Source organism: Syngnathus floridae, chromosome 6, assembly GCF_059516105.1.
Source record: "Syngnathus floridae isolate MCC-2025c chromosome 6, RoL_Sflo_1.0, whole genome shotgun sequence".
In the NCBI taxonomy this organism is placed as follows: Eukaryota; Metazoa; Chordata; class Actinopteri; order Syngnathiformes; family Syngnathidae; genus Syngnathus; species Syngnathus floridae.
Genome location: NC_142418.1, coordinates 12,310,745 through 12,333,847, shown reverse-complemented (window position 1 = coordinate 12,333,847; position 23,103 = coordinate 12,310,745). Strand labels below are relative to the sequence as shown.

General features: G+C 41.8%; 2 protein-coding genes across 3 annotated transcripts in view; both read right to left on the bottom strand.

Moving 5' to 3' along the window:
• Window positions 1-12,750, bottom strand: part of jph3b (junctophilin 3b) — a 28,472-nt gene extending 15,722 nt beyond the window's left edge. Inside the window, exons 1-2 of the mRNA XM_088379421.1 lie at window positions 11,068-12,750; window positions 526-1,012 (exon numbers count right to left, since the gene is read on the bottom strand). Of these exons, the coding sequence (XP_088235547.1) occupies window positions 526-1,012; window positions 11,068-11,449 (869 nt within the window). The 5' untranslated portion in view covers window positions 11,450-12,750. The remainder of the gene's footprint in view (window positions 1-525; window positions 1,013-11,067) is intronic.
• Window positions 12,751-14,815: 2,065 nt separating this feature from the next.
• Window positions 14,816-21,920, bottom strand: klhdc4 (kelch domain containing 4). Of its 2 annotated transcripts, none has more exons than XM_088379610.1 (14): window positions 21,509-21,920; window positions 20,524-20,538; window positions 19,576-19,667; window positions 19,329-19,407; window positions 19,078-19,176; window positions 18,767-18,903; window positions 18,497-18,589; window positions 18,179-18,341; window positions 17,823-17,901; window positions 17,520-17,728; window positions 17,197-17,425; window positions 16,503-16,682; window positions 16,276-16,392; window positions 14,816-15,836 (listed from the first exon to the last, which is right to left on the bottom strand). In XM_088379610.1, the coding sequence occupies exons 1-14, from the start codon at window positions 21,590-21,592 to the stop codon at window positions 15,652-15,654; spliced, it is 1,761 nt and encodes a 586-aa protein (XP_088235736.1). In that variant the 5' UTR covers window positions 21,593-21,920; the 3' UTR covers window positions 14,816-15,651. The 2 variants fall into 2 exon arrangements, with proteins under 2 accessions (XP_088235736.1, XP_088235737.1); XM_088379611.1 differs by having other exon boundaries at window positions 19,576-19,663.
• Between the last annotated feature and the right edge of the window lie 1,183 nt (window positions 21,921-23,103).

Genomic DNA, 23,103 nt, shown 5'->3' with positions numbered 1-23,103 from the left:
CCAGGATATATTATGAAACAAATCACAGCCATCAACTGAGAAATTAAGCAGCCAAGAGAATCTTTTGTTCACTGCCAAGTTATAAAAATGAATCTTTGAGCGAGCAATTCTGTGCTTTGCTGGATCATGAAGTAACATTGCAGCTCGTTTTATAATACTGCTCCAAACTAAATTGCTCTGCTCATGATTTGGCATCTCAGCTGGATCTGCAATTTCCGAGGATGACATGGAAGCACTATCATGTCAAAGCTAAAAAATGGGAGCAAAGCACAGTTATCAGAGATTATTAAGAGCTATTCGCATGATCAATGCTACCTTCTGATAACCGGCACATATGTTCAACAAAGCCATGTAAACAAATCTGCACAATATGACTTGGTGGCATGAAGTGTGACAAAATGCTGCTTCCTCGACTAAAATGTCTTTAAAACTAGATTTATACTTTTCCTCACCACTTTTATTTGGTACCAGTATATAAACTGGAAGACTCCGAGATTCTTCTCGCTGCTTGATGCCATCTCATACCTGATGGTAGAATTGATGTCAGACGCAGCTGAAGACACAGTACTCATCCCAGCTTCACTCCTGAACGAGCTCTGTTTAGACCTTTGAGAAGCCAGAGAGCTCCTGGACTCAGACTTCCTCAGCTTCAGCCCGGACAGAATTGACCTCCTGAACAGTCCGCTCTTGTGCTTCCCCTTTAGGAGCTCAGTTTCACTGTGTGCCGTCAGTACGAAGCCCCCTCGAGACACTGCGGGACTACTGCCGCTGCTTCCTGTGCTGCACATGGAGACGCTGGTGGACAAGGTACCAGGAAGAGGTGGAGGAACAGGAACGACTGCGCCGCTCCGGTCAAGTAGAGCTGTACCGTTGCTGTGTTCCGAGCTGGAGCGAAGGGAGTTGATGGAGGTACGGAGAGGGGAGCGGATAACGGCCGCCATGCCATACGGGACACTTTGGCGGACACCATAGCCATGCCGCATCCCACCAACCCACTGGCCCTGAAATGTGCCTGGGGAAAGAGAAGAAAAAACATTCAACCCCATCTGATAAAAAGTACAGGCGCATGGTTACTATGGTAGTGACATAACCCAAATTCAGCTGCTCATGGAGCAACATGGGTCAACTAGATGGTATTGGATGACCCTAGCTTGCACACTGGCTAAGAAAAAAAAAAAGATTCATGTCGTGTTTACTTAAAGTGCCGACTACTGTCAATTATTTTGTTGGTTCACATGGCCTTATTGTCAAAGAAAAATTAACTTGCCCAATGTACTAAAGATTATAAAGACAGGAAACGTGTGAGAATGGAGGAGAAACTGCCGTTATGTGAGAAGCTGTGGAAGCTTATAATAATAAACCTGAACACAAACTTTCACACATTCATTTCATGAACAGAAATTCTATATCAGGGGTCACCGACCTTTTTGAAGCTGAGAGCAACTTCTTGAGTACCGATTAATGCGAAGGGCTATCATTCTGATATCTCTGAAATAATTTTGCTAAAATTACCCTTAATTTGTATTATTTTGTTATTTAGACATTTTTTTGTATTGCAGTTAAACTCCTGCTCTAAATGAAACAGAAAATACATTTTCTAAACAAAGCCAAATGACATCTTCTGGTGGGATCCTGGTGTTGCTGTCCATGATGGGAAGTGCCCTACCAACTGATACTGCATAACACAGATTCGCTACTGCATGATAGGACTTATATTGCAATGTTGCTGAAAAGTAGGGCAACTGTGTGTGTGTTTCCATTGTTGCACGTCTCCCTCAACCGCACACACACATAAACACTCTCGCTCTCAAACGGAAGTGTGTTCCAATAGAGTACAAGTGATCCATCCCGTCTGTCGTGGTTGTGATGTAACAGGTCTGTGAATCATTCTGTGGCAAACGCACTAAAGCAAACTATATGACCATTTAAGGACTGCAGCTACACTTCCTTTTTCTGTCGTAAACACACGCAACCATTTCCCTGGTGGTCTTAAGTGGCACTGAAGTGGGAAGTGCTGAATGAAGCCATTTTTATAAACCACTTGTATTGTTGCTTACGTTATGAAACAAAGTCACACCATAATGACGTACAAGGACTGTTAAAAACAAATATATACAGTACAGTGAGCTCATTACAGTCCATCCTTCACATTCTCACTACCGTATTGGCCCGAATATAAGACGACCCTGATTATAAGACAACCCTCTCTTTTTCAAGACTCAAGTTTGAAAAAAGACTTTTTGAACAACAAATTAAATCTTTATACAGAAAATAATGACAGTACATCTGAAACAAATGATTATAACAATATATTCGAGAGAAAAAGCATGTTATTTTGCCTCATTCAAATCCTCGGAGTTAAGTTCAGCATTCACTTTGAAGATATCTGGCGCCATCTAGCGTTGTGAATGGGTATAATGTCTAGACCCCGAATGTAAGACGACCCCCACTTTTATTTTAATGTAAAAAACACCGTCTTATATTCCGGCCAATACGGTATATTGCACACTTAGAGGTAATATTTTTTTTTGCTTTGGTTCACAATACTGTGATTTGAGTGTAGGCCTGGCCTTATTTGGGCAGCATCTACTTAACTTTCTTTCTCTCATACACACACAAAAAATGTCAATGACATCTGGCCAGCACATCTGCTCAGGCCATTGTTATCATGTCAGCACACAGCTGCACCACCGTATGACAAACAGATCAAAGTACATACAAACACCCATGGAAGAGTGTGACAGGATTAGCATTTTATTAAACACCCGCCACAATGCTTGGTTGAGGCGAAGGAGGCTGGGCTTGGCTTTAGATCAATGCATGAAGCTTCAAAAATACAATTGCCACTCACAAACCATGCCAGAGACACAAACAAATGGGGTTTTCCTTAATATCCAATATAAATTGGAAAAAACTGTCATCTCACATTCGTCAGAACGAAAAGGAAAACAATATTATAACCGTAATGTAGAGCTCTGCAAAAATGCACAAAGTACTTTGTATTTGCACTTGAGATATCAAGCCATCCGTTTGACCCGTTCAATTATAATTCCATGGGATTAACTGCTGATCTGGCAATAGACAAGATCATTTCATAATTAAACAACTGCCAAGACCTAGTCGAAACTAACTCGCATCTGGGTGTCGAGACTGAATTCCTTTGAGTACTATGAAAAACAAACTGCTATTATATAAGTAAGTGAACTTACTTATTCAAAATTGCATTTACGTAACACATAATAAATGAGATTCGTCATGTTGGTGATGAGTTTATCCACGGATCTCATTTGAGGGATTACAATTGCGGAATTAAATTTCTCGGAAGTAAGGCCCTCGGAAAGTGACAAGTGGGTGTGAAAGTCAACGGTGCCAATTTGTGTCTTCTAGCGTACTACTGTTTTTCTCGGTTGCTTTGGTACTCAGATCAAAATGTGCAAAACAGTAAGTGCGTTTCTGAAAAGAATTTGTACAAATGGCAAAACATGATTCCCCGTAAATACCATCTCAATGTATAAGGAAAGGAGGAAAAACTGCAGCACAATTGGAAAACAAAAGTAATACAAAAAAAAGTAGAAATGTGAACATGGGGCAGCTGCCTTAGGAGAAATTGTACGTGCAACACTGTAGGAATTTACAGTGCAATCCTCTTAATTACTTGGATGACAAATTATCATTCTCATCAGAGCAATTATTTTCACATGATAGCGGTTTCAGAAAACTGGTTGATCACTGATTGACTTTTTTGGTCAGAATATTTTCAGATTCACAAAAGGCTCATAGAAATGTATAGAAATATACTTGACATATTTTAACAACTTGTTCAACTATTTTAGGACTTGTGCAAAAATGATGCGAGTGAGACCATTCAGGCGAGGCCCATCAGCATACATTTTGATCAACATAATTTAAGCAACTCATAATGTCAAAAAGAAATAATCATTTGCATGGTTGTGCCGAAGCTTTTGCAACGCATCTGAGAATCTGCTTTTTGGATGCACACAAGTGATGTGAAATTTCAACAAGCAGTTTTGATACATTAATTCTGATGTGAGAAATGTACCAAAGCAAGTGAGAAAAACTATGGCTTGACCAACCAACCTTAAAGCAACATCCAGCGTGATGCCTCAGTTAGTAAAATATGCAGGGACACGAGGCTGCGTGTCGCTTTCCATGGTGCTGAAATATAGTCTGCGCAGCTGCCGTTTGCTGCTGTTGTCCTTTTACGATTCAACTCAAACAGACCATTTCAAATATAAACTGTGACATGCACATTTTAGATGCATCAGTCAGAGCGAGGTAGAGAGTTTCTTCATTGTCAAAGAGGTGGATGAGAATTTGTCCTCGTCAATGACCGCATATGCAACAGCTGATGAGCTTTTAGTCGTGTCTCAGCATTGACTGCGTAACAACCAGTACTGGACACGTAAAGTTCCCTGTGCATACAGTCGCAACTCACATGCCAAAACGATTTTGCGGCTCCTGCCCGGAGGCAAACAGGAAGCACTCGTGAATTATATGGGCCTAGAATTCAGGCCGTGGCTACTGTAGCACGAGGAGCCGTGCATAAGAGCGTTGACGTGGGGACATCAGAGCTGTGGAAACATTACAGAAGCTGAATTCCTAGTTATCATCTTAACCAATATATAAATCCATTCACTGTCTTTAAAAGCCACAAAGTATTCATCATCAATGGATTTAGGTGGCCTGTTGCAAGGCTTTAAGATGCAGCTTTTGCAGACACTGAATGTACGGTACACATTTTTTTTTGAAAGACACTCATTATAGTGAGGACACACAGAGCAAAATATAGTTTTAAATCTAAAGAATCTATGATAAATAAATCAAGTTACATATAGACCTTCAGGCACCTTGTAAAGGAAGGAAAACAAAAGGTTGCATCCTCCTACCCATTTTTGGGAACCTGGTGTTCCAGTTCCTGGGTGGAGACAAAGGCAATGTATTGTGACCATTTGCCTCAAGGGGAACGTGATCCTATAGAGGCCATTTGGTCAATTTGAATATTCAGGCTGTGCCCTTAAAGAGAGGGACACGGGAGAAGCGAGCACACTGTGCAGACGTCATGAACTGGGGAGACTTTGTGAGATCAGAATGTGAGTGGAATAAAATCTTGATCTAACCAAGATGGCTGGTGTCAGAGAAGTCCTTTTCCGTCACCACCCAGCTTTGCCCGGTGGCCACTCCAATATCCCACATCAGCTTTTTGACAAAAACATCTGCTCTACGTTTAGCTGACAACATCCAAGAATGGCTAGGAAGAAAACATTCAACTAAGAACTGATCAAAATCCTGTTCAGCATGTGTGTAAGGAGGTGAAACAGGCAATATGAAAAAGGGGGTGGAGCACTTTGCTTCTAATGAGGAGGCCTCAGTAACTGAGTTGTTGCAACACGCTAGGCGAGGAAGACAACTGCCTTGAGCCCCCGCAGGAAGGCTGAGATCGGCCCCAATCTTATTTTAAAAAAGTACTGCTTTAATACCACAACAACAGCATGTGTCGTAAAATGGCTCCTTACTATTAGCAGTGACTGCTGGGCCCCTCCTCTGACTGATATTGCTTAATATCAACAACTCCATTTTAACAGTCATTGTAATGATGCTTTGTCAGTCTTGTTGATAACGTCGCCTGGAGCACATAACTTTCTGCCATGATTTCTCTGCCGCTTCTCCCCAACTATATAAGTACTGAGAGTGGTCCTTTCATTCACACTTGGGGCAATTATGAGTTAGTAATAAAACCACGGTGCATTTAATTACAGTATGCGGTTAGCAATCAAGCTATGCCCACAACATTCCTAAAAAAATGCATCATGCCTCAAGTGCCTCGCAGAAAGCACAGAGTGAGACGATAGCAAATTGGATGCCTCCGCTATGAAAATTGGGGGAGAGTAGCTAGCAGCCGCCAACGGATGGATGTTGGGTCCATTCACAATCTTGCTCCACACCACGCATACATCCTCACAAAAACAACACGGAAGGGTTTCAATGCTGTTTGTTACATATTTTAAATACATTTTAAATGAAATTCCCTTATTAGCAAATAAAAAAGTTATAATTTCAAAGTAAATTGCTTAAGATAACTTTGCTTAGTCATGTTCCAGTTTTATTTTTCGGGCGAGGGGTGATTTCCTCATAAGGTTGTACAACAAAATTTAGCAACAATTTTGTCAGTGTGAGATAACATGCCGTGCTTGACATTTATTATCGCTGCTCTGAGATTGTATTCTTACAGTTTTGCAACAATGAGAACAGTAATATTGAGTAAAGGTCTGTAGCATGTGAATCCTGCATAATGTAGTAATCAGTATAACAATATGATTAAAATATTGGAATCACAAAACGTGGTATGTCAAAAATAAACATAATAGTGAAACAGTGGATGTTGTATAAAACAATATTATAAATGTTGAGCAGCGTTTTGGTTGTTGTAGAATTATAAATGTTGGATTAGTAATGTTTGCACGTATGGTCATTGATCAGTTCAATATGTCAAGCGTGTTAATCTGTCACCCATTTCTGATAATCCAGAAAAGAGCCCACACAAAGTGCTTTCTGGGCAAACACCCTCAATGGTATGTCCAATTATTACTTAATCAGCACTGATCCTGGGCACATATCCAAAAAAGATTTTGGGAATTTTCATATGACAGACAGCTCCGCTAATCCGCATTTCAAACATCCTAACTCCCTCTTACATAAGAGAGGCATGTGCATATTATTATTATTATGCTGATACAGTAGTGTATCTGTTTTTTGTGCAGAATCAGCAGGGAAGGAAGACCCTTTTGGGCTTCATGCTAATCTGGCACTCGGAAGAGACACTGAATCGCACTCTCATATGGCATGTGTGTGTGAGGGTGGAGAGTGCGAGAGAGAGAGAGAGAGAGAGAAAGAGAAAGAGAAAGAGAAAGAGAAAGAGAAAGAGAAAGAGAAAGAGAAAGAGAAAGAGAAAGAGAGAGAGAGAGAGAGAGAGAGAGAGAGAGAGAGAGAGAGAGAGAGAGAGAGAGAGAGAGAGAGCTCAAACAGAGGAGAAACTCATTAAACTAATGTAAAAACATACAGGTAGACAGACAGACATAACAGCCAGCAAGACCATCAAACAGCAGGTCGGCAAAACGGGCTTGCGGACGAGCAACTACTGTCAAGTCAGTTCAAAACGGAACCTCTGTAAATGACCAAGTGATGCCACGAAGGGATTTTGCTTTGACCCTTTTTTTCTCCTTTCAATTTTTCAAAATTCCATTTGGGGATTTTTCATCATTATATATGTATTGTAATATAACATAGTAAATACAAGGATGTAGAGGCAAGGAAACTTTTTTTAACAAGCTTGTTTAATCTATTCGTAAAAGCAAGATTTCTTTGTTGTGTTCACACACAAAGTGTTGGTGTGCACCCTTGAAGTCTAACAAATGTGTTGACTGCATGCTCCTTCCAAATAGTCAACTCCATGCATTATTTATAACCGTTCTCCCTTTTTGCCAACAAGCAGGCTTCTTGTCACGGTTTCTGTCCTAAATTTTAGGCAGCCCTTCACCAAAGCTCTTCCTTGCTCAGCACGATGCCTCTTAAATTGCGTACAATAACACTCGTGTGTGCAAATGTGTGCATGCTTTATTATATCGGCGCTTGTTGAGTGAGCAACGCTGACATCAACACGTCAGATTAGAAACTATTCTAACGAGTCAGAAACTCTAAAAGTGAAACTATTCAGTAGCATGGTGGCACAGCACGCTCCTTGAGGATTGGTATAAGGGATGACCTCTAAAATAGCAAACAAAACAAGAGAGTCTGACTTAAATACTGCATACTGATTCTCTCCCTTTCACATCTTGCTGGGACAAACAGTCACAGTGCATATGGGGAAGAGAGTCATTGAATCCCAAAATGTAAATATTCGCAGGGGTAAAACACATGACACGACCACACTGAGTTGCAATGCACAACAAGGGCATTAATTCACAGGCAGGCGGTGCCGCTTGTCGGCCGTATAAATTGAAATGCAGACTTACAGATCACTGATAGCCTTATCATATCAAGATAAGGGCCCCTATTGTGGTAGACTGGTGCACGTATGTACGGCATAAAAACTGCATTTTCAAGTTTAATTTTGGGGAATTTGGTAGACAGCGTTGCGCCTCCCTGCGATATTCTGACGAGCCAGCTAAAAGCAGGTCTAAGTTGTGGCGCAGGTGGTGTGAGGCAATTTTGGTGGATTTGATCAAGGCATATTTCGAGCTTTACCGACGCATGTGGTGGCTGTCATTGTATTTTATTCATAAAAATGACAAAAGGATGTATTAATCCGTCTGAATCATTATAGGAATCAGTTCATTCATTTAATTATGATGATTATTATCTTGGGTATATTTTTAGATTAACTTGATCTTGTGAAGACCAATGAAAAAACTAGAAAATAATCCCTTAAAGTAACGCCGTGGGTCAAGTTATATTGATGTCGAACAAGTTGTTCCGAACAACTGGAAGCCCAACCTTTTATCCATTTGCCAGTCCACATTTATGATTATCTTGTTCAGGCTTGTGGTGAACAAAAGACTATTTTGAGGCAAAGGTAGACTAGAATGTTTGCCTTTCAATCGCAGGCTAACAACTAGCATTATGAGTCCATCTCCAATTCTAAGGGAACTCGCCTCTGCATCTATGGTACAAGTGCGATTATCTTTTTTTTTTTTTGCTTGAATGGTTATTTGCTATGTCTGTGTTGTTGTGGTAAGCAGTCAGATACAACTGACTACCGTAATCTCTGGCTGTTACTGCTGCGTAACACAGTGACAAATAATCTGTCTATTGCTCTCTTCCTCATTGTGCGTATATACGTGTGTGTGTGTTTGTGTGTGTGTATGTGGATTGTAATCAGTCAGTTTAGCTCCTCATCTCAGTAAACACCATTAGCCCAGAAGGCCAAGCCAGCCAATCAGAGCCTGGTACAGGCCTTTGAGTGGCCAATAGCAGAAAGGTACAGAGTCTCTCGTGACACGCTGACCTGCTGCACATCGGTGTGCGTTGCTATGGAAACCCACTATACTGTATAGAGTAGCTCTGTGGAAATGCAGTGGGATGCGGGAAGAAAGAGAAAGGTGGGAGGAGAGCAAACGTAGGAGAGAAGTAAAAAGCCAAACAGAAAGAAGAGGAGAGCTGCTTCATATCAGATGTAGTGGAGGGGAGGGAGTGGAACTGCCCGTTGATACATGACAGAGAAAGACTGCTGGATCTATGTGCACTCAATGGGAAACTTCACTGCACAAGTATAGCATAAATAAGGAGTAATACTTTAGTAAATGTCAAAAGAGCAGGTATACTAACACCTGCAATGTGTGAATGGAATTGATTTCACATTCAGACACAATTGTAAACAGAAAAAAATAGCAGTTAATATGCATTTGTAAACTGACGGAGAAGGAATACTTCGTATATTTAATAGGAAATAATAACCATAAAAAAATAACAATATTAATAGAAAAAATAACCAACTTACATGAATGCATTCTCATAGCTTAACTGTCTCAATGATATAATTTGAAGTAGACTCACAAATTATATTAGCTTCTTTTTTTTCAGCAAGTGAAACTGGTATTAAATACTTTTTTCTGGAAATTATGTGAGGTAGGCAGAGTTCCAGTTCAGATGCAAAGTTTTGCAGTGGTTAACTTCTTTTTATATTTGAGTGACGGTTAGTGAATGCTTTTAAAAACGAGTTGCGTAATGCTCATCAGTGACGTGACCCATCTTCGGATTTATACTTTGGTATTCGACAGTAATGTTAAGACTGAATGTTTTTGAAATCTTATTAAGGGTGACTAATTTTTACACGTGCATAACCATCAAGAACACTTGTCTGATGCGGTTTTGGTTGAGCGGTCAGCCAAATCGGGGCAATAAAACTTGCCCATGCATAAAAATCTAAATACCGTACGCCAACATTTCCGCATGTGCCATCTATGACAATAGATTTAAAAAAAACTTGAAACGCATTACAGTGATGCAAAGCTTCACCCTTTGCATGACTTTGGCCACACCTCCTATTATTCACAACCTCCCTTGTCTTGATAAAAAAAGTACTTCCGACGACGATGATCATCCAAACAGGCATCGTTATGCCGTGTCTTCATCTAACTGATTCATGCAAACGTACAGCTGTCCATCCAGCTATCCTTTACATTGTCTCCTTCAGCCCATCTGTCTGGCCACACGTCAAGGCATCTCTGTCCTGATGAAACCCTTCAAAGTAATCTCGTTTCTGGATATCATCGCAGCGCCCACAATGGAGTGAGGATGCGTGCAAGTGTTTGTGTGTGGTCTAGAGCAGTATTGTCCTGGAACAGCCTGCTGTTCATAGTAGACTTATGTAACGAGTCTGCATGCATATTACTGTCAGCGCTTTTGCCTTGGTTGCATTATGTCTTTGTATACGCAATGTGTCCCTGCAAAAAACATCCTTGATAGTGAGCGCATTTACTCAAAAGGGATTTGATAACGTCAAATGATCACACCCAGTTGAGCTGTGTTTTAAGGCCCTATTTTGGTAGACAGGCAGGAGCACGTACACTGGACGTAAATAAAAATGGCACGTCTCTATTATCGTGTCAGGGCAAGTCTAGTTTACCACATTTGGGAATGTCTGTAGTTAGTGTGTCCCTATTGGTGTGAAGATTTCAAACCTCCACTTTGACACCCGTTTTCGAATGTTTGTCTTTTTCCAACTTTTACTTTGAGAGCTGTTGCCTTATCAGGGTCCAAAACAAGGCCATATGCTATGTAGCTATGCTATGTGCTTAGTTAATGGCGTACAAGGCCTGTGTCAACAACAGAGAAGATGAAAAATGTCTGCACGCTAGCAAGATAGGATGACCCAATAAGACCTCTTGATAACCTCTTCCGTTGTGCCTTTCTGTCACCAGCCTCCGTCAAACCTTAATCAGATACCAGACAGTTTACCCATTTGACCCTTTGACAGGCATTCACTAAATTCTCGAAATGTTCTCGCCTTCAAACTAAAAGCATGCAATATAAAAGTCTTTTCCAACTTACCTCCATCAGAGTACGTTTCAGTGCCGTATCCGTCTTGCAGGCCATTGTTCCACGTTCCCTCGTACTTGCCGCTCATCCCGGTGCTCTCCCGAAGGCCGTAGCGTCCCTTAAAACCATGCGTCCATTCCCCCTTGTAGACCCATCTGCCCTTGTTCTCGACGCCCACACCGTGTCTCTTGCCCTGCGCCCACGTGCCCTGGTAAGTGTTCCCGCTGGGCCACGTGTAGACGCCCAGCAGCTCAAAGCCATGGGCCCACGACCCACAGTACTCGCCTTGGCCTTTGGGTCCCGTGCATATCCCGTGACCATGCGCCTTGCCCTCTTCCCACCCGCCGCAGTATGACCCCCCATCGTCAAAGTTGAATCTGCCTCCAGTGGACATGCATGAAACAGGTCTCGGCAATTCACCTGAAGCCTCGACAAAAAGAAAATGAAAAGAAAAAGAAAAGAGAGGGAGAAGAAAGGAGGACAGGTTGGTGCTAGAGGGATCAGTCCATAGAGTTTAGGTTTGAGGTGGAGGTCGGAGGAGTAGAAGAAGAGGGAGGAGCGGGTGGGTGGGAGGGAGGGAGAGAACTCCCACTCAGTTCAACACAGGCCTCTGTGCTCGGATGCCGTAAGCTTCACAAACTGAGGAAGAAGAAATAAGTTGACCCTGCACGGCGGCGTCAGGGATCTCCTGGTGGATCTATCACACCATTCTCCTGCTTGCTTTTTTGGAGCACCAACTCACAACTTGCCGGCTCCTGCCCGATGTGAGGGAAGAGGACGGTGGTCCCATTTCTGCCACTAAATGCTGAAAATCAAAGTGTGCAAAAGCTCCAGCAGTCCCCCATGGGCCGGCCTCCGCGCTCCACAGCACGCATTCGCCTCCTTTCCTGCTTTCAGCTGCCTCCTATGTGACTATGCCACCGCCTCCTCCTCTTCCACCTCCTTCTCCACCTCTTCTGTGGCGCGTGGAGCACAGAAGTCTCCCCAATGGTAGCTCATCAAACATCCAAGCTTAGGCTTCCACAATCAGGATCAAGGCCCCAACTGCACGTGACATGCTGTCAGATTTATTAAAATCAAAAAAATAAAAACTTTCCTTTCTCCGACATTGAGGTTTATCTTCTTTGACTCTGCTCTTGCTGATCAAGCTTAGTACATAATGTTAAATCACACAACTAAGTCCATCTGTAGCTCACTTTTGGCTTCACACACACACGTAGAGTCAGGGAGCACACGCATACTTAAAAGGCAGGGATAAAAATCAGGAGCAAATATGAATTAATTGCGCTTTGCTGTTTTTTTGTCTGCCAACAAGCAGCAATGCGGTCTCCCCTCTTTCAGATGCACACACCCACACACACAATGAAGATAAATAAGTGAATAGATGAATATCTCCACCCGTGTTCCTCCTGCGGCTTCTGTCTCAGTCTGTCTGCAGGTCTTTAATCCACTGCGTCCATAAGTGGTTTATCCTCTGCGTGGGTTGCCTTCAGTTTGATGAGATAATATCCATCTATATCATCTTGTTTTGCTCTCTTCGGTGCTCTTCAGCATCCCTCGCTCATCTCCACGTTTCCCCATGGAGAAGCGGCTGACGCATAACCTGCTTGTCTTGCTCCCACAATTTCTCCTTATTCTCTCTCTCTCTCGCTCGCTCTCCCTCTCTCTCCTAGAAAATCTGCTCATTACAGAGGACTGTTCCAATGCAGGCAGCCAACCCCGCTCTCTCCCTCCTCCTCCTGCTCAGAAACACGCTCCATCTTTTAAAGTGACACGCTCTCACTCACTTGTAGCTTTTCAACATATCCACACCTCAAACGTGCAGATTGTGCCTCATACCGACAATGATTCTTGCACAAAGCCCTTTTGAATACGCCATGTAAAAAGGAAGAACCAAAAAGCAAGCAAACAGTTGGTGTTTCTATTCTATAAGTGATCTCGCTAACTACTGCCCTGGTATGCATGGTCGGGTGGATTAATGGATGAATGGACAGATGGACAGATGGTTGAACAGACTGATGTTTCGTTAGACTTGATATGGAGAGGAATAAATTTGGGAACCCAAGCCGCACAGCCTATTCAAGAAACCAACAGTATGTCTGATAGACAGATAGCAATGCCACTTACTCGCCGTTGCAAGAAGTCAAACCTCGCCTTGGGTCTATTGAGGGCCATCATGTGAACGTTCTTCAGAGACAAAAATATAAACAGAAAAAAAGGGGGGAACATTTTTTGGATGGAGGAGTGCTTTTTTGTGAGCACTTGTTGTCAAATGCTAAAACATACTGGCTTCAATTCTGCTGATGTGTTAAATTTCCTGTTCTGGGCTAAATGTTACCATGAACAAAATGTTAACATGCAACAAATAGTCTTGTTTTTTAAATTTTTTTTCATCTCTTTCTTGAATAAGCGATTGTACATTTAATGACTGGGATTGTTCAGCTATACAGTATATCTGACAACTTTGGCATTCTCTTTGTTGTTTATCAAAGTTGAAATCTTGAAGTGCCTTGCTCATGGCCATGTCACTAATTACGTTTTCTGAGATACGAGCTAGGTCTCAAGCATGCACATGTACAAACAATGCTAATGTGTCCTTCGGAAGAGATTATGTACCCAAGTGCAACTCTTCCTCTCAGCAGTCCTTCTGCTCTTGTCCTTGCCCCTTCTGTCTACCAGCCTCTTGGCGTGATAAACCCATTCCGGGCCAGATTATGGTAATAAAATCACAGTGAGTTTAGGGATTAAGGTTGAGGCCTCTAAACAAGCAAGATGGTGGAAAGAGGAGAGAGTGGGGGGAGGGGAGCACAAGGGATCTGGAGGAGCAAGGCATGTGACTGCATAGATAAAATTAAAAAAAATATTTAAAAAAAACCGACATCACCCATTTTAATTCAATTAGAGCCAGGGACCACGCTGATAAACTTCACTGAATATTTGTTTTTCTTTGGGTTTTTTTTGGGTGGGTTGGGGGTGAAACAACCTTGAAGACAAGTCAGACAGATCTTGTATGATGCAAAGAAAAATAACCCCAAAAAAGACCTTGTAACGTAAACTGAGTTGAATTCTCATGAGAAGTTTTCTCATCTCTTTTGAATGTTTGACTATAATGTATTTTGAAGTGTCAAAGTCAGCGTCTTCAGCAGCATGAACATAAACCAACCAAAATAATCAATTCATAACATCAACCTATGGGCAACTATACATCACTATCGTTGGTGTTATGCAAGAAAAAAAGACGTCCTGATTTGGGTGTGTAAATAAGCAAATAGCACACATACGTACGTATGTACATGCGCGCTGCCTGTACATCTGTGACGAATACTACGTCCGCCTACGTCAGCAGTGCATCCTGAAAAAAATTCTCTTTGGCTATTTATAAAAGCTTTTTTTGGTCCCAGAGTTAAAATTGAAAAGGGGGAACGCAAGAGAGGAAAGAACAGGGGCTACGCAAGACAGCCTCGTTCTCATCCATCTCTTCTCCTTCTCTATTATTCATCAGCTTCTTCTCATCCCTCATTCTGATGGAGAATAAAATAGGTCAGAGTGGAAAGACTGGTGCTCAACCCGTGATTGATGTCTTATCTGACACGGTGCGCACTTTGTCCTCACCACCTTCTCTGCACTGCATTCTTATTTCCTCTTTTCCTCCATCTGCCATCTTTTCGCTGCTCGCTTTTCTCGGAGCTCGAGTGTCAAAAAACAACCGAATTGTGATACTGAAATGTGTGAACAATGTAAAGAAATGTGGACTTGGCCATCCTTGTCAGGTGAGATTTTCTTTTTCATTCAAGTGTAAAAATACATTTGAAAACCAAAGGATCATGTTTCCTAATTCACATGCGAGTGTGGGTTCCTATAACCACATGCCAAAGTATCATCATAAAAAATAACTTATTGTAAAATTGCCTCAGGAGTAATGTAAAGCCACTATTTGGAACCCAAATGTATACATATACTGAATATTTTGTTTACCTTTGCTGTTTCTTTTACTTTAGTCGCGGTCTCACATTAGCAGATGCTGGCCTGTACAAATTTAATACATACAAAGAAATACACACATTCTTACTTTTTAACATGTTTTGCTTTACCTGTTAAGATGACTAAACCATTTTTTTGCACTGCACACATTTTAGACACCAATTCGCTAATATGACATATTTGATATTTACCAGATTATATTACTGAATATAAAAAGCCAGAAGCAGTTCTGTCAGAGCCTCATAGTGGCCCTGCTTCTGTCAATGTATATATTTCTGCAGCATCTAGTCTTCCCCTGCTGGCCGTGCTGAATATTGCAGGTTAGACCTCAATCATTTGGGTCAGGCGAATCAACACCCTGGACATATTAGATTCTGAAATGTGACTAATTTTTGATGGAGATGTACATAAACTGTTAAAAGACCACCGATGTTACATGAAAGTAACACTGATAACCCTAGACAAGGTCACAATCCCTCCTATGAGCAATTAAAAGTCTTCACTTGACCCAAAATGTTGCTAAGACAATTTGCATTACAAGTTCAATGACTTAGCTTGCATAAAGCATAATATGCAAATAATGTATTTTACAAACCGTGGTTGAAGTCAAGTCATTCAAACATCCTGCGCATGGTCTTCATAGAAGACTTTAGCCATAGCTAAGGCTACCTTGGCGACTTTTTTGTCCTTGGCATCCGCACCCATGTTGGTGCGTGCGAGTCCGATCCAGTACTGCTCGGTCCGGGCCTGGTAATCTGTCAACGTCTCCCCATCCTTTGCTGTTGGGTGCTCATGTTCATCTGGACAATGAGAGTTTCATCATGTTCTTACTTGATTCAACGCTGCATTGAAGCCAACGTCAGTGATGTCATCATGAGCTTTCGAGATTTGATCTTAATATCTTGTGGGAGCAGCGGGTTAGATGAACTCTCCACTTTTTAGGTCGATTGGGTCAAATTGCCCCCAACTTCCTGGGTCAGTCCAATTTTTAACCCAAAACCCTTTTACCCCTTCATTGTCAGGGTGTATGTTAATTTAACATGGTGTTGGTGCAAAATTAATATTAAAAAAATATATTTTGATCTGTTACCATAAAATATCAACATGATAAGTTAAACCCAAGGGAAATTAACAAAAGTCCACTTGGTGAGGATTTTCTTTTTTTGTTAATAATGTTGACTAATTGGTGAGATTACAAATCAACAGGTAGGCCAAAATAGATGGAGAACAATCCCTTGCCTTCCTCATCAGACTCCTCTTCTTCTTCTCCTCCCTCTGCTCCTCCAGCCGCCTCCTCTTCTTCTTCTTCTTCGTCGTCATCGTCAGATTCAGACTCTTCCAGCCATTCTTGGGTCTCTAAAAAGGGTGAATCATAAATCCAGTGAAAACTCACACAAACACTGATTTTTATTGCGGGACTTGCGAGGCGGCCTTGACGAGCTGTTTTGTCTAACTGGCTGACTCACTTGGATCCATCTCAACCAGGACCTCCCACTGGTCCATCTTGTGGAGGTCCAGACAGTAGAAGTCGTGCAAGGTGAACTGGCGGCTTCCCACTTCAAACATCCCGCCGTAGAGAAAAAGCTTGCCCTGACGCACCGTTGCCATGGCGCTGGACCGTGGGCAGGGTTCCACTAGGTCTGATTCTGAAATCAAAATGCAAGAGGCAACACTGTTTTGTTTGGAGGTGTTCTTTTACCCCATTCACTTTTTCACATAAAACACATATTAAATGTTTATCAACATCCATGCTAATTTCTGAGATCCAGCGACTGACGATCAGCTGATGTAAACACGCGTTGCCTCTTATTTGGAGAACTATGCGACTTTGTTTCCACAAAATTATGTTGTACAATAGTCGCCCATTTCTTGAGAGCAGACTTGAAATTAGTAGAGATGTGTAATTTGATCTTGGACCTCGACGACCTCGGTCATCTTGTGTCAGATTACATTTGATAGCAAAAGGATTCTTGCTTAAGCTTTTTTTTTGCACTTATGTTTTTTTTTTCTATCCTGGAAGACTAGTGAGAAGGCCGGCTGATCTGACCTCATGTCTGGTGAGAAATCGGTAGAAAATGGTGTGTGTGCAGAGAAGAAAACAAATCCACTGATTCGGTGACACGAGATTGCAATTCTGTGAAGGTGTGAATTCGATCATACCATCCTCTTCTTCGTCCTCTTCCTCTTCATCATCGATGGCCTCCTCCGCCTCCTGAGCTCCAGGTAATACTTCCTTGATGGTCATCACTGTGCCATCTTCTGTAACAATCTCCTTGATGACTTCAGTTGGCCCCGTGGGAGCATCTTCTACTTCCTCCTTATCTGCTGCTTCCCCCCCAGCTTCATCCTTCTTCCCTCGCCGACGTTTCTTCTTGTCTGACTTGTTACCCTAAAAGGACACATCAAGAGTTTCTCATTTGCATACCATCACTGTATTGTGGATGATAAAGCGATTGCTTTTCCTGCAGTTGATAGTCACTCACCCTGAGTTGAGCGGGATACCAGCGGTTCTTCACTGTGTCGTACAAGTAGAGGTCATTATAGAAGTCACCTTCTAGTGTTTCCTCATCTTCTTCATCACAAACCCCACCAAATAACACAGCGCGCCCTAACGGGCCCACCGCCATGGAAAAGCCAGATCGGGGAGGCGGCTTGTTTCCAGAGGGGCTCAATCTGGACCAAGTCCATTTCTCTGGAAAACACAAACAAGGTGCAATAGCAATAATGTGTTTCAGAATCCCAAAAAATTGCTACTTTACATTACATTGTGCTTACGGTGGTCGTACCTTGGCCATCTTTACCTTCTTGCTTGAGTAGAAACATGTCAGAGTGGATCGTTCCCTTCTCAATGTCCTTTTTCAGTTTCTATGTGAACATAGCATCTATTAAGTCATGAGGACATTGCATTTAAAGTTACAGTGGGACCTTAACCTGGGAGTGTAATTTGTTCTGTCCCCACCAATTTAACCATTTAAAATTCCTTACTTCACATGAGCACCTTTCCCCCCCCCCCAAAAAATCAACAAATAGCATTGTAGTGTACCGAGTGAGTGTCAGCACATCTGAAGCGTTCTCATAACTCCAATTATGGCCCTCAAAACAAAGAAAAAAAAACATTGAAATCATAATCACACATGCTTACCAGTTTTGAGTAACCTCCATATATGATGACACCGGAGCCATCAGGTGTAGAGGTCATCTGACAGGCGGAGCGTGGCAAGGGGGCAACGCCTGACACGGAGAGGCGTGACCAAGAGAAAGTATCCAGGGAGAATGAATGGATGTCATTGTAGTAGATAAAATCTCTGTAAGATGGAAAACGCGCAGATAAAGAAAGAAAACAGAGGGCATGAAGAATGCGTCGGAGGAACTATTTTATCATAAATAGAAATAATATACAAACATGACCTGCGATCTTTAAGTTTGAATTGCCTGGGTGATAGGTGAACATGTTGCCTACCTGGTGCTCTCATGGAAACCTCCAAACACCAACAGCTGTCTTTTGCTAAGAGCCATCCGGTGGCCACTGCGACCCGATGGACCACCAGGTGCTCTAGACAAACACATCGAATTTGCTTAAAAAGAGGCTAAGCACCAAATAGTGCTTCAATCAACCTCAGTTATGTGTCTGTAATATCAGGTGGCTCTTTGTACAAGCAATAAAATGTCCAATAAGGTTTACTGCAAATCAAAATCAACAAGCAATAGACTTTAACTGAGCCTGGCATACTTGATATTCTCCCAGGTACATGTAGCAAGGTGCAAAACCCAAAGGTCCTTGTAGTGGTAGAATTGTTCCCCGTTTGGCGATGCAAACTCTCCTCCAAACACCCACAGCTGGCCCCCACCTTGAGAGACCGCCACTGTCTAAGGAAGGCGATGGTACACAAAGGGAGAAATGAATATGTTCTAATATGTTACATATATTAGGTATTGCACTTTAGGGAAAAGGCAAGAATGGGGTTTTGCAGGACAACACATGCACGCGTAAGTTAACAGGTTGATTTAAAAAAATAAAAAAATAATATTGTCATGATGTACCTGGTGAGAGCATCGTGGAGGAGGAGGGTTGGGGATCTCAGACTTAACCCAACTGTTCTTTTTAATGTTGTAGAAAAACAGATCATTGTACAGGTACGTCTTTAAATACAGAAAAAGAAAACAAGAATTCAGATTAGGTTTGAGAGAAACAAAAAGCAAATGAAACATGATCTCTACTGATTTTTTAAGGAACATTCTAAGGAATTGACAGCTAAGCATATTTATAGGCTCAGAAAAAGTTTTTATATTACCTTCTTCCCATTAAAGAATTCACCACCAAAAAGGATGAGCTCATCTTTGTCTGGGTGAGCAGTAAGTGTTGCACTTAATCTGAAAATTGTTAAGAAATGTTAAGAATGGCCTCACAAGTGTTAATAAAAATGAGGCTTTCAAACTAATAACAAAAATAGGTACGTACATTTTTGAGAGTATGGATTGCAGTGTTTGGGGAACCTTTCGGTTTTGAGTGATTATGTGACATTGACGCCGAAATCTCACCTTGCTGATGGAGGAGGACATGCAGTCTCTACAACTTGAGTCTTCTTGGCATCCATGCTCTGAAATTCAGCAATCAGAGCCTCCAAATCTTCCTTGAATAAAACGGCAGGTTAAAATTGCTTTTCAGTAATAATGCTGCACAGCAGTAAATTTGTCAAGGGGTAATCACTCATATTGGAATTGATTCTCTACGAGAGTGACCAGATTTGGGTTTCTGAAAAAGAGGACACCATTTTTTGGGAGGCAACGGGGTGGGGGGGTGTTCGCGCTGGGGTGGCCTGTCAAAAACTTCAGGTCTTTGGATTTAGCAAGAACAGTGGCTCGGTCACCAACAGAAGCTGCATGCACTACCTGCATATGATTGTCAAAGAAAGACACAGCCAATTTTAAAACTAAAATCAAATGGCTAAATTGATCAAACGGGACGACCTCATTCCCAGCACTACAACCTTAAGTGAGAGTGTCAAACGTCCCCTGGCGGCAACAAGTTATGGTTATAAAAAAAAAAAAAATACATATTGAGTATATTGCTGGGTAGTACATGTCACGTGATTCATGGTGGTCCAATGAAAAAGCACCAAGAAAGTTATCTCTATTAATGGCATTACAATCTTTTTTGACACGCAAAGAACCCAATTACAGATGTTCACGAATATTAGAAACAAATGGTGATTTGTAATAGGACAATTATGTTGCTTTGCATGCTACAAATGAACAAAATGTAGTGATCCAGCGACAATAATTTTGTTTTAAAACCTATCCCCGTGAAACAGATGTGGTTTATAAAAGTTAACAAATAAATTATTATTCAAGAAAAAGGCAGTTTAGCTATTTTAATTTCTACAGCATTTAATTAGATTTTAAGCATTACAAACGTCTACAGAATTACGAATTAAGAAAAAAGAAACTTGACAAGTGCTGTGTTATCATATATAAAACAACTGTCACCTCTTCACGTTTGGACAACCGCATAGTGAAGTTTGCTGACGACACGACTCTGGTGGGTCTCATCACGAAGGGCGACGAGACTCGGTACAGGTCGGAAGTTGACCTTCTGACCACGTGGTGCAGGGACAACAACCTCCTGCTGAACGTCAGTAAGACCAAGGAAATCATTGTGGACTTCCGGAAGGGTCACACGACACACCTGCCGCTGATCATCGACGGTGCTGTGGTGGAGAGGGTGAGCTGCACCAAGTTCCTGGGGGTGCACATCAGTGAGGACCTCTCCTGGTCCGCGAACACCTCGTCACTGGCAAAGAAAGCTCAGCGCCGCCTGTATTTCCTGCGGAAGCTCAGGCGTGCATGTGCTCCTCAGGCAGTCCTGTCTACATTCTACCGTGGCACCATTGAGAGCGTCCTCACCAGTTGCATCGCTGTCTGGGGTGGTAACTGCACTGAACAGAACTTGAAGGCCCTGCAGCGCATAGTGAATACGGCTGGTAAGATTATTGGTGCTTCGCTTCCCTCCCTGAAGGACATTTACACCTCCCACCTCGCCCGCAAGGCAACCTCGATTGCCAGAGATGTGAGTCACCCGGCTCACTCCTTGTTTGACCTTCTGCCCTCTGGGAAGAGGTACAGGAGCCTGCGCTCCCGCACCACCAGACTCGCCAACAGCTTCTTTCTCCAGGCTGTTAGGGCCCTGAACTCGCTACCCCCTTCTGCGTAGCGTGCGGCACTGTTGCGCTAATTTCGGGAATGTCTGCTGTACGCGTTTTTACGCTCCTCTTAATTAATTATTTATTTATTTATTGTTGTGTTATTTATTCATTATTTATTCAGCACGCTTTTGTTATACTTGTTTACTGTTTGTCTGTTGTGAGCCATGTCTTGTCACCGTGGGATAGGGGGGAACGAAATTTCGGTTTCTTTGTGTGTCTTTGGCATGTGGAGAAATTGACAATAAAGCTGACTTTGACTTTGACTTTGATCTCTTGGAAACCTTTTTCTCCATTTTGGCAGCGGTCTTCTCTGCTCCCTTCCCCTTCTTTTCGTTTTTGCTTTTTTTACCCATGGTTGCTGGTGATTTTATTCAGTGATAAGCAATTAGACGGTTAAATTGTCCTGCATACAAACTTCCCACATGTTCAGTAAAACACAACGCCGTGGCTCATCAGCTGGCACTATCCGGCTCAGCAACGTGCCTTCGTGGCGGCCACGAAAGTGGGGTCAAATTCTCGTCAAACCAAATGAATGTACGTTAAAGTCATTCAAAACTTGCTTATCGCTCAACCGATTTTCACGAGGTTTACTTTTTGTCAGTCAATTGAACAACTACCTAGTATGCATCGTGTCTATGGCTGACAGCTCTTTGCTTCCGGAAACTTGATGCACCGTCTAAATTTGACTGCGCCGTCTAGCGTATCGGAAGAAGATTTACACTTTTATACTTGATTTTTAATTTGTATTATTTACTGAAATTACTTTAGAGCTGTGCCAACATCATTGTTCAGGGGCGCAGATAGGATTTGAGGACAGGATTGACAGAGACCAACATAATTAAAAAAATAAAACAGAAAGCTGACGCTGAAACTCCGAGCATGCAAATAGTTTCAGAGAATTACTTATTTACTGTTAATGTGATGTATTAATTGTTCCCTCATAGCAAACTTGTATTCAACAACCTCTTTTATTGAGTTCACTTATTGTACTTAATTCAGCATTGTGATTTATTATTTTTCATATGTTATTTGTTTATATTATTTGTTATAAGTTTAAACTAAGTCATTTGTATATATTTCTGAACAGACAGGCTATTTATTTAGATGTTGAAGTGAAGCACCACTTTACCTCAAATGCTTTTGAGGTCAAATCATGCGCTTGCAACCATGCGAGCAGTAACAATGATTGCAAATTTAGGATTTAAACTCATCTCAATTGATACTAAACTTAAAATGATATCTATCGGGCTTGGTGGTGAGAAGTGACGGGTCAAAATACTTTGTCCCTGTCTTACCAATAAGAAAGAAGGCCTCGTACGGGGTGCAGCAAAAACAACGACTATGTGTGTAACATGAATGAATATTTGTGCCCATTTATATACAGTGCATGAGGAATGTCACAGACAGCTACTGATGAATCTTCACACCTCTACACAGGATTTTGCTTGCACATCAGTGCTCTATTGAAACTATAAGGTCATATAAGAATGTGATGATTTGCAGATTGTCTGACAACCACCTTTAATTGTAAACATTGTGACACTGAAAATAGGGACAGAGGGAGTTGATAAAATTACACTACACTCTGTAGCCCAAGGGAGGCGACAGTGTGTCACAAAAATTGAGCCTCGTGAGAAAAGGGGGGGAAAATAAAAACTAAAAATAACTGAACCACTTCTAAGAACCACATCCTGCTGTGTTCTTTAATAGTTGGAGATTCGATGTTGAATGCTTTTTGTTGAGTTGAAAGAGCTTGAAGATTTTATGGCCTTGTTTGTTACAGAGAAATGGTACCCGCTGCAAAATTAAAAGTGCCAGTCAAAAGCATGTTTACAAATGAATGGCCATCTGCATCTATAGCAAA

Bases quoted from the DNA above. Each gene is read 5' to 3' on its own strand.
- klhdc4 (XM_088379610.1), bottom strand. From the start codon at position 21,592: ATGGGTAAAAAAAGCAAAAACGAAAAGAAGGGGAAGGGAGCAGAGAAG. The intron at 18,342-18,496 runs GTAGGCAACATG...TCCATCTTACAG, and splicing joins GGTTTCCATGAGAGCACCAG to AGATTTTATCTACTACAATG. The intron at 16,393-16,502 runs GTGAGTCAGCCA...CACCCTTTTTAG, and splicing joins CCTGGTTGAGATGGATCCAA to AGACCCAAGAATGGCTGGAA.